Genomic DNA, 12,143 nt, shown 5'->3' on the forward strand with positions numbered 1-12,143 from the left:
ATTAATAAAGATATTGATTTTAGCTGATAAAACGTGCAAAAAAGTGTACCTTTAATGTTGTCTCTTCTCGTTCTCGTGAACCCAATATCGTGTATCATCTCATCTCGTGAACAAAGTGTATCGTCACACCCCTAGCACTCAGTAATCATTGTTTCTCACTGGCTCTTGTTTATAGTCTTAAAGGGCCTATATGTAAGAATTTTCATGTATTAATCACTTTTTTTATTGCAAAAATATCCACAAGATATAATCAGATACTTTCTCAACTGCTGCTTCTCACCACTGATTATTGAGAGGAAATCGTGCAGTTGCTGCTGCAGTTCACTTAACAGCCTCCAGTGGCGCTAAAAACAGGGCTTTCTGAACTCTAAATTAAAAAAAATGGTAACGCTTTAGAGTACAGCCTGGAAAGTACTGTGTAATTAAGAGGAATTTACAGAGTAACTTTCAGTAATTATAGTGTACCTATAAAGTACTTGCATGTAAGTATAAGGGAACAATATGTAAAGTTTGGGGAATAAAGGGGCAACAACCAGGAGAATTAAAAAAATATTTATACTGTAAATATTATAGAACTAAGGGGAACTTATTCTACTATTATGATACAACAATCTTACATTTGGGAGCAATTTAGCGAGAACATACACATTGCTTACCTTTTTGTAATAATTGTATACCAATACATACTGTATAGGCTTTTTTTAAATTACAGGGTACATATCTATGCATTTATACTTTTATTTATTTATTTTATGATAGTAAAAGTGCAGATGTTTAAGTTGGGCTAAAATGTTTCAAGGCAAGAAATTTCATTGTTTTTTTCATTGAAATATATCTTGTTTCATGTGGTTACAGGGTAAGCGGTGCTTCTATAATAAATAAAGGTTTCTGAGTCAGTGATATAAGATTGTGTGTATACATTTTTATTGTTACCCTGTAACTACATGGAACAAGGGGGTAAAAAGCACCACTTTAATTTACAGCCCGCAATGTCACACTTACCCTGTAACTACATCGAACAAGGGGGTAACAAGCTACATGAAACAAGAGTATCTTTCCACAATATTTAAGCAAAAGTTGCAATAGTTTTCGTTTTCAGTGCACTTTTGTTAAAAAGATTACATTTTAAAAATGACAGGGTACATCTATGCATTTATAAAGTATACAGTATGTACTGGTTCACTATTATTTCAAAAAGGTACGCAGTATATGTTCTTGCTAAATTGATCCCAAATGTAAGATTGTTATATCATAATAGTAGAATAAGTTACCCTTAATACTTACAGTATAAATAATTTTTTTAATTCTCCTGGTTGTTACCCCTTTATTCCCCAAACTTAAAATATTGTTCTCTTATACTTATATTGTAAGTACAAACACTATAATTACCGAAGGTTACGCTGTAAAATTGCTTTAATTACGCAGTACTTTCCGGGCTGTAATCTAAAGCGTTACCAAAAAAATTAAATAAAATACCTCTGCAATTGTTTTTCTCCAATCAGATGTCGGTGTTTCAATGCAACTGTCTGCCCTGGAGACCAACAGCACAAGTGAGTAAAGTGCACCCAGTAGGCCTACAACATTTCATTAACCATTTGTAAAGATAAATTACTACATAATTTTGTCAGTTTTGTTATTATTTTTATTTTATGTTATTCATAACTTTCTGTATCATTCATGGTGAAAGAGCTCACAGAAAACTACACCAGAGTTAAAGAGCAACTGTTCTTTTACAAAGGTAAGCTATTTCTCTGCTAGACACATGACACAGGCTTAGACAAAGTGTTTGAATATTTCTGCACATCAAACCAAACTTTGATTACCTTCAAGATTTTTATGATCTGAAGAATGTATCATTATCATATGTTTTTGTTTTTATAACTATTTCAGCATTCCCATCTTTCAGCATTCAGTTGAAAGATTGGGGAGGAAAGTTGTACTACTTCAGCTCTGATCAACTCACCTGGCCAAGCAGTCGTGCTTTCTGTGTTTCAAAAGGAGCCGATCTGGTGACCATAACCAACCAATCAGAACAGGTAAGACAACTATACTGCACAATGTGATTTTGAACCAAATAAACAGGTATAGTATACAAAAATGTTTTATTACAAAATCACATCTCACCACTGATTTTTTTGTTTTATATAATTGTGAATTATGTGCCTTTTCTCTATTAGATGTTTCTGTACTCTGAACTTAAAGACCATTACTGGATTGGTCTCAATGATCTGGACACTGAAGGAGACTGGGTTTGGGTGAATAACCAAACTCTCAATGACACTGGAGTACAGTAAGAACTATCTCTGCAATTGTTTGTTAATCAATGCAACACACTCTTTTACTACAGGAAAGAACATTAAAATATTTGCAATAATAGTATATTTTACAACAGCGGTTCTCAAATTGAGGTCTGTGACCAATAGCCAGGGGGTCCGCGAAATAATTTGCTATACCGTTTCCGTATTATTATATTACACATATTTTTTTTATCAATGTATTTATTGTTTTTCCAGATACAGTGTACAGAAGTGGTTCACTATAAAAGTTAATCTTGTCTAACAACCTTTTCTAATTCAGGATTAGAAGGATATATAACATCATCAGCATATAATGATATACGTTCTTAGCCTCCTATTTTTAGACCGAAAATTGACTCATGTGACGTCGACGTTACGTCAAACATGACTGACTGAAAGGGAACAAAATTGTATCATTAATGCTCAACCAGAAACTCAACCATATTACTCTATTGTGCCTTTGGGTGATCACCCTAATAGATTCCATTATAAGTCATCAAAGCGTGCTTGTAAGTGTTCGTTAACTGCGTTGCGTTAGTAGGCTACATAGTAGGTCTGCGCATGTCTGAAAATAATGATCACCAAAATTATTTGATGTGACAAAAAACATTAGAGTTCAAACTTATATTTGTTTAAACCATTTTAATTTAATCTGAAAACAAAACAAAATTTAAAACTGGAATTTATTTTTTAAATGTGGTTGGTATATCGTGGGCCGCATTTGCATTCTTCAATATGTAGGCTTTGCCTCAGCGTGACCACCGCCCTATCATCGCACCATGCAATACAATTTTTGAGCATGTGAAGGATGCTGGATATTGGGATATTTTACGTGGATATTGGGACAAGAGTGAAGTACAAAGCTTTGTTTACATAATTAATAATAGTTTAGCATCCAAATACATGCGAATGTGGAAACATTTGGATTTGTGCCGAATGAGAGAGGAACCCAACGGCAGTTTCAGTTTCGTTTTAAATAATTGTAAAATTAATGTGGTTTGTAATTACTATTAATTAATTAATTAGTGTAATGACACTCTTTATTTTGCAGGCTATTTTTATTTTTCATTCTTGTTTTGTTCTGAATTACGTTAAATTGAAAAGGATTTATGCATATATTTGTTTTCTCTCAACAACTTACGCTTGACCCAGGGCGACTACTTGGGTGCAACTGATTTTCCAGAAAATGCTGTTACTGAAAAGTGCATATTTACAGATGGAGACCATTCTTGTAGTTCATACTCATTAACTGAGGGGGTCCTTGAACATTTTCTACCCTATAAAGGGTCCCTGGCCCCAAAAAGTTTGAGAACCCATGTTTTACATAAAATAGTCTTTTTTTTATATATATTATCAGAAGGAAGAATATGGTTTTAACCCTGACCTCCTGTTTCTGCTCTTGAAGGTTTTGGTACCAGAGGGTCTCTCAGAAAAGTGAACCTGATAACTGGAGCGGAGGCGGCGCCGATGGAGAGAATTGTGCTATTGTGAAAAAATCTTCCAACTATTCAAACAATTGGTTTGATGTTTCCTGCAATTCTATGTATAAGTTTATCTGTGAAAAGAAAGTCCATCAGTGATATGTCATGAAAGAGGTCTAGTTTCATGCACATGTAGAGAAAAGAAAAACATCATGTCTTCTTTTGGATTTGTTTGCTTATTCAGTTAAAATGCGGTAAAATGTATGCTTTCTCTGGGAGGTCCCAAATGCATGAACTGATAAAATGTATTACCTTGAATGCAATGTATGTTGCTTTGGATAAAAGCGTCTGCCAAATGCATAAATGTAAATGCACAAGCAGCTTTTTATATTGAGTGCACTTATATCCCATCTTAGTTATTTTATGCTTGTAAGAGCATGAGCGAAGGATATGATTTTGGTCACGTTTTAGACAAACAGCTTTTTTACCTAAAACAACTTTTCAAGAAATTTTCTAAGCTAGAAATAATAAGTCCTCTTTTCAGAAAATTTGTTCAAATGACATGACGCTTCTGCATTACAGCATTATAAGGATGAGATGTTTTTTAATATTCTGTGTGAAACTGTGCTGTGGTCAGCAGATGGCATTACACTTCTGAGATGTTCCTATGTGCTAGCTGTTACATGTATGTCCTGTGTTTCCCCCGTTCTTTGTGTATTTGGTTCAGTCCTGTTTCCAGTTTCCCGCTCCTCGTTAGTGTTTAGTTTATTCACCTGTGTCTAGTTCATTTGCCCCAGCTGTGCCTTGTTTCCCTAATCTGTTCTCTGTGTATGTAAACCCTGTGTTCTCCCTCACTCCTTGTCGGTTCTCGTTTATGTAACGTTGGTATTAGGTGTGTTTGTATCCTCTGCCCGTCTGCTCCTGTTTATTGTTTTGATTATTAAGTAAAGTATATTGTTTTTGGAAATCCTGTTCTCCTCGTCTTCCTCTGCCTACACCAACCGTAACAGAAGAACCGACCGTAAGATGACTATCCCCGCTGTTCGCCTCCTATGTCTCGAACAGGGGGATCAAACTTTGGAGGACCACACCCAGACCTTTCTTGAGACGGCGTATTTGACTCACTACCCGGACTACTGCCTCTGCACATTCTATCTGGTGAGTCTAAACGGCTCGTGCAGAGCGCAGTTGTCCGGAGAAGGTCCACGGGATGATTTTGCCGCCTTTGTGGAATGGGTGCTGGTGTGCTGTAATTCTACATTCACAGTATGCTCTGGAGAAGAGGATCTCGCCAGCACCCTTCCAGAGTTTCTCTACGTCACGCCCACTATCAGTCCAGCCCCCAGATCGGTCTATGGGAAATCGGGACTGGTTTCCAGCATGGCCGATCCCCCGTTGATGTCAGCACATGCTGCCAAATGGGGCATCGTTCCAGAGCCTTCTCCGCCGATCCCGTCCAGTAGTGAGCCCGTCGCCTGCCCGCCAGAGCCTGAGCCCGTCGTCTGCCCGCCAGAGCCTGAGCCGCCTTCACTACTGGAGCACGCCTATCCGCCAGAGACTAAGCACACCACACGTAAGTCCACTCAAGAGGAGACTGCATTGATGGTGATGTCTGCGGCGATTTTGTCTGCAGTTCGATCAGTTCTGGCCCATGCATCCAGTCCTCCCGAGCCTTCTCCGCTGGTTCCGTCCAGCCCAGCCGAGCCTTCACAGCCGGTTCCATCCAGCCCAGCCAAGCCCGCACCACTGGTTCCGTCCAGCCCAGCCAAGCCCGCACCGCTGGTTCCGTCCAGCCCAGCCAAGCCCTCATCGCTGGTTCCGTCCAGCCCAGCCAAGCCCGCACAGCTGGTCACGTCCAGCCCTGCCGAGCCTGAGCTTCCCTGCAGCCCTGCCGAGCCTGAGCTTCCCTGCAGCCCTGCCGAGCCTGAGCTTCCCTGCAGCCCTGCCGAGCCTGAGCTTCCCTGCAGCCCTGCCGAGCCTGAGCTTCCCTGCAGCCCTGCCGAGCCTGAGCTTCCCTGCAGCCCTGCCGAGCCTGAGCTTCCCTGCAGCCCTGCCGAGCCTGAGCTTCCCTGCACGCCTGCCGAGCCAGAGCTTCCCTGCACGCCTGCTGAGCCGGAGCTTCCCCGCACGCCTGCCGAGCCGGAGCTTCCCTGCGCGCCTGCCGAGCCAGAGCCTTCTCCGCTGGTCCCGTCCAGTCCTCCCGAGCCTTCTCCGCTGGTCCCGTCCAGTCCTCCCGAGCCTTCTCTGCTGGTCCCGTCCAGTCCTCCCGAGCCTTCTCCGCTGGTCCCGTCCAGTCCTCCCGTGCCTTCTCCGCTGGTCCCGTCCAGTTCCCCCAAGCCTGTCTCTGAACCCGTCACTCCCCCCAAGAAAATTTTGGGGGGGGATATAAGCCACCCTGGCCACCTGAAGTGGCCTCTCCACCCTGGCCACCTGAAGTGGCCTCTCCACCCTGGCCACCCGAGGGAAAGTCTCCACCCTGGCCACCCGAGGGAAAGTCTCCACCCTGGCCTCCTGCACGTCCTGCTCCGCCCTGGCCTCCTGCACGTCCTGCTCCGCCCTGGCCTCCTGCACGTCCTGCTCCGCCCTGGCCTCCTGCACGTCCTGCTCCGCCCTGGCCTCCTGCATGTCCTGCTCCGCCCTGGAGGCTTCCTGCTCCGGGTAGGCCACTCCCTCGTCAGCCTCCAGGGCGCCCACCCCCCCACCCTTATTGATGTTACTCGGCGCGAGGACGCGCCTTGCAGGAGGGGGAGCTAATGTTACATGTATGTCCTGTGTTTCCCCCGTTCTTTGTGTATTTGGTTCAGTCCTGTTTCCAGTTTCCCGCTCCTCGTTAGTGTTTAGTTTATTCACCTGTGTCTAGTTCATTTGCCCCAGCTGTGCCTTGTTTCCCTAATCTGTTCTCTGTGTATGTAAACCCTGTGTTCTCCCTCACTCCTTGTCGGTTCTCGTTTATGTAACGTTGGTATTAGGTGTGTTTGTATCCTCTGCCCGTCTGCTCCTGTTTATTGTTTTGATTATTAAGTAAAGTATATTGTTTTTGGAAATCCTGTTCTCCTCGTCTTCCTCTGCCTACACCAACCGTAACACTAGCTTATAGCCTATAAATAATATATATATATACAGTATATATATATTGACAAGATCTGAGTATGCATCTAAAATAACTGTAAGAAATAAACCTTTAAAGTTAGAACAAAAAAAAATGTATAAGGTTTAAAACTACAGCACTTAAACGTGAAGCATTCCCAAAACTCCCGACCCAATTACTTGTGTCTAGGAAATTATAAAAGAAATTCAGTGACAAGTGGGTAGAACATTTAAATGTCTCATTAGTTATATATCAAAAATGGCGGTTACACAGGTATTTTAACTCGTTGGCACTTGTACAATTCAATTAATCACTGATAACCCTTTCATTTGCCTTCATCTCTTGCCTGAATTTAAACAGTGCCGTTTTACTGTTGTCTTTTTAAAGCCACACTGCTACAGGTGAAGGAAAAGTGGCAAAACTACAAAATAATTTCACTTCTGATTTGTACAGTTACAGAAACGAGAACAGAACTTACCAGCTTTTGAACATGGCTTCTCTGGAGATTGAAATGTGTCACTTCTTCATTATATTATTTACATTTTGTGGTGTGACAGTGACATTATCATGTTTTAATTCATAATCAGTCTCTAAATTAAAATGCCTCTCATTTTTCTCATGAGGGCATGAAACATTTCACCTCTGCTTACTAAGCTTCAGGGCAGCTGTCAGAACTTTTGCACAGGCAAGGCTCTGATCCAAAACCTACTGAGCTGTCTCACTCTATAGGTAGATCCCTTTTAAGGGAGCATCCTGATTGTCATGGGATCTCTTAAGTGACTCATTTGGAACACTTAATAGGCAGCAGCATGTGCAACACAATTAATGCTTACATGGAGACTTGTAAGGGCAAATTCTGAACTGCGTTGTTGCGACCCTTGAATCACAATCCATGGTACATAACCATGCCTTGGCTTGCCTTGGTATAGGTACATAACCATGTCTTGGCTTGCCTTGGTATAGGTACATAACCATGTCTTGGCTTGCCATGGTATAGGTACATAACCATGCCTTGGCTTGCCATGGTATAGGTACATAACCATGTCTTGGCTTGCCTTGGTATAGGTACATAATCATGCCTTGGCTTGCCTTGGTATAGGTACATAACCATGCCTTGGCTTGCCTTGGTACAGGTACATAACCATGCCTTGGCTTGCCTTTGTATAGGTACATAACCATGTCTTGGCTTGCCTTGGTACAGGTACATAACCATGTCTTGGCTTGCCTTGGTACAGGTACATAACCATGCCTTGGCTTGCCTTGGTACAGGTACATAACCATGCCTTGGCTTGCCTTGGTACAGGTACATAACCATGCCTTGGCTTGCCTTGGTACAGGTACATAACCATGTCTTGGCTTGCCTTGGTACAGGTACATAACCATGTCTTGGCTTGCCTTGGTACAGGTACATAACCATGCCTTGGCTTGCCTTGGTACAGGTACATAACCATGCCTTGGCTTGCCTTTGTATAGGTACATACCGTAATTCCTCAAATAAAGACCGGGGCCTTTATTTACCTGAACTGCAGATGGTAGCCGGCTTTTATTTGAAGCAGGCTTTTATTAGAGGCAGGCCTTTATTTCTAATTCGCGATCCCCGCCCGCCCGCCAGCCAAGTTTCCATGGTGACGCGTCATGCTTGGCACATGTTCACCACAGCCAAAATATCGCTGTATGACAGATGTAGCGCTTTTATTTCTAAATATTAACAAACTTGCTTACCATGTCATCAACTATCTTCTATTCTGACTCTCAAATCCGTGTAAGTGAGTTTGTTTTGTCCTTTAAAACCCTTTATAAATGATCTTGATCTGTAACGTGAGATGGGCACCGCAGTTCAGAGATTCCTGTCTGTTGGATTTGTTACGTTACAGCGCGTGAATTCTTCAGTTTCTCCCGAAATACATGAAAGTAAGTGGCCGGTTAACTGGGAGAAGAATAGAGTAAACTTTATAGTTACTTACACTGTGTATCTGATATGAATAAAACACGTCGCCAAATATATTTGAATGGATTGTTATTGCTGCTTCCATAGACACCATTGTGTATTTTACAAACTATAAATGTATTGTTTTGCTATAAATCATATCTATTTAAATGTCTGAAACCTAAAATAAACATGTGGTTAAAACCACTGAATAGTTGTGATATGACAACCGCTGAGCGAGTCCGTCTTTGAGTGTACACTAATTTTTCCCCGGCCTTAATTTGAGACCGGCCTTTATTTGTCCGCGTTGACCACGCCCCCGGCCACTATCAGAGGCCCGGCGTTTATTTGAATACCGGTCTTTATTTGAGGAATTACGGTAACCATGCCTTGGCTTGCCTTGGTACAGGTACATAACCATGTCTTGGCTTGCCTTGGTATAGGTACATAACCATGCCTTGGCTTGCCTTTGTATAGGTACATAACCATGTCTTGGCTTGCCTTGGTACAGGTACATAACCATGTCTTGGCTTGCCTTGGTATAGGTACATAACCATGCCTTGGCTTGCCTTGGTACAGGTACATAACCATGCCTTGGCTTGCCTTGGTATAGGTACATAACCATGTCTTGGCTTGCCTTGGTATAGGTACATAACCATGTCTTGGCTTGCCTTGGTATAGGTACATAACCATGCCTTGGCTCGCCTTGGTATAGGTACATACCAAGGCTCCTTTGAGGAAACGAACGATGAGGTCGTTTCTCCCCAGTGACTGGCCAGCCACAGGAGCATGGTAAGCTGCTATGGCTGCCACATACACTTTGAGCGTGGATGGGGAGCGACCCGCATCCAAAAGCTCTTGCAAAAAGGAGAGTACCACTGACACTTCGCATGACTGGGGCTGGAGGTCCCTGGCTGAGCACCAGCCAGTGAATACTTCAGAGCATAGAGGCGCCTAGTAGGCTCTGCTCTAGAGTCTAGCCTCAGTGATGGTATTCAAGACCTTTTCTGGGAGGTCCCAGGATACCCGTTGAGGGGCCACACGTGGAGGGCCCATAAGTCGGGCCGAGGGTGCCAAATCATCCCGTTCACCTGTGTGAGGAGATACTTCCTCATTGACACTGGCCAGGGAACAATGTCCATTATCTGCGCCAGTTCTGGAAACCACGCCTGTGAATCACATGACCAGAACAGTGGATCATAGGACAGACATGAAACAGGAACATGAAACAAAACAGAATAATATATTTTATTTAATTTACAAATTATAACTTGCATAACAAAAATAAATAATATATTTATAGAACGATTTTGTTTCATTTATAAATTTTTATTTACATAACCAAAATTGTATTTTTTCTACCAATCCCTCAAGAAGAGAAAACTCTGAGAAAAGTCTGTCTATTGTCTCCCTGCTCTCCTCTCAACAATATTTTTTTATATATTTAAATACAAATAATGCATCGTGTTTCCTTCTGGAGCAATAGTGTATGTTTGAACCTTTTGTAAAACCTGCGTATGAGTCTCTCTGTTGTTCTCAATGTGAAAAGATGGATCCTTAAAACCACACAGTCAGTCACTGCTGGAAAGGGTTCAAATATGCAAAAGATGCTGGAAAACCAAAGAATTTGCAAGACCTGGAGATTTTCTGAAGAACTGCTCAGGACAAACAAAGTATGGAAACTTATTTCCGCCACAGAATGAAAAATAAAAAAGGTAATTGCGACTTTTTATCTCACAATTCTGACTTTTTTTCTCACAATTGCGAGTTTACATCTCGCAATTCTGACTTAATTCTCAGAATTGCGAGATATAAAGTCAGAATTGTGTGATATAAAGTCACAATTGCGTGTTATAAAGTCAGAATTGCGAGATATAAAGTCAGATTTGATTGATATAAAGTCGCAATTGCATGTTGTAAAGTCAGAATTGATTGATATAAAGTCGCAATTGTGTGTTATAAACAGAATATAAACTATTCTGAGGGGAAAAAGGTTAGTCTTTTTTCCTCCTTAGAATTGGCCTGATAACTCGCAATTGCGAGTTTATATCTCACAATTCTGAGAAAAGATTTCAGAATTTCGAGATCTAAACTCGCAATTATGTGTTATAAAGTCAGAATTGCGAGATGTAAACTCGCAATTGTGAGAAAAAGTTACGACTTTATTTCTCACAATTCTGACTTCATATCTTGCAATTGTGAGATAAAAAGTCGCAATTATTTTTTTTATTCAGTGGCGGAAACAAGCTTCCATAACAAAGGTCTCATTAACAACCATCACAAAGCATCACAACCATTGTGGATCATGCAAGGACACAGTATTACGAATCAAGGTACATAAACTTTTTGAACTTTTGACAATTTTTTATCTTTTGACCATGGCTGTATATATTGATAATTATTATAAACTTCACAGATCAGAAGACCCTCAATAAAGAAGATGCTCTGCATAAATGGCCTAAAGTTCTTCTGATAGTTCAGTGTCTGTTTTGTCTTTGCTCTCAACGGGTTCACTATTAACTAATCAATATCTACTATTTTTTAATGCTTCCCAGAGAACTACTGAAAAAGTTTCATAATTCATGCAAAACTAATCAATAACTAATGCAGGACAAATGACTAGCACTACATTAGCATTTTAATTGCTACTGTAAACGAATACACAAGGTTTATCAATATGTAATTGCATAGCAGACTTATGATTTGGGAAATAATTAGTCTATGCTCTCTCCTAGAGAACTATTTAGCAACTGAATAATTTTAAAGAAATGGATTTTTAAATGCACTTGTCGGGACCTTACTTGTCCTGTGGCCAATTTTCCGGCATTCCTCTGGACTGGCATTGAATTATTAGAGTCACGGTGACGACTGGAACATATTGAGTTATCAGCCATCCAAATACCATATACAGTGATTTTATTATTTAACCTACCTCGCAAAAAATGTTTTTTATGTATGTCTCCTAGCTCATGTGTGTGCGAATATCTTGTGAAGGATTAGAAGATTCTACACTTTAGGATTGGCTTTTCCTTAGTAATACTGTAAGAATCATGGTAACTAACTAGTAATTACTCAAGTGTTACTACATACTTCTAAAGGAATTACTAATTATTTGGATCCGTATTCTAAAGTGAAGATCATGGTAACTAACTAGTTAAGACTTTTGTGAGAGACAAAAATAAGCTGTTTATGCATTTCGCGAGAATATTGAAGCAAAAAAAAAATGAAAAAGCAGTGCAGCTGCACAGCAGACACAGATGACCAGCTAGCACGGTCATTGGCTGTGCTGCGGCAACTGCACGAACAGCGAAGCGGCTCAGACGTGGAACCAATCAGGCTGCTTCGCGCCCTGGCACGTCAGAGCCCGCCAGAATGGGCGTGGCCTAAGCCTTTATATTGGCCCATTCAGC

General features: G+C 41.2%; 1 protein-coding gene across 1 annotated transcript; it reads left to right on the plus strand.

The window, feature by feature from the left end:
- Positions 1-1,677: 1,677 nt before the first annotated feature.
- LOC130069068 (C-type lectin domain family 4 member F-like) lies at positions 1,678-4,390 on the plus strand. Its single transcript, XM_056232764.1, has 4 exons — positions 1,678-1,738; positions 1,891-2,036; positions 2,178-2,290; positions 3,703-4,390. The coding sequence occupies exons 1-4, from the start codon at positions 1,678-1,680 to the stop codon at positions 3,875-3,877; spliced, it is 495 nt and encodes a 164-aa protein (XP_056088739.1). The 3' UTR covers positions 3,878-4,390.
- Positions 4,391-12,143: the final 7,753 nt, after the last annotated feature.

Source organism: Rhinichthys klamathensis, unplaced genomic scaffold, assembly GCF_029890125.1.
Source record: "Rhinichthys klamathensis goyatoka isolate OS25496 unplaced genomic scaffold, OSU_Roscu_1.1 h1tg000354l_1, whole genome shotgun sequence".
Classification (NCBI taxonomy): domain Eukaryota; kingdom Metazoa; phylum Chordata; class Actinopteri; order Cypriniformes; family Leuciscidae; genus Rhinichthys; species Rhinichthys klamathensis.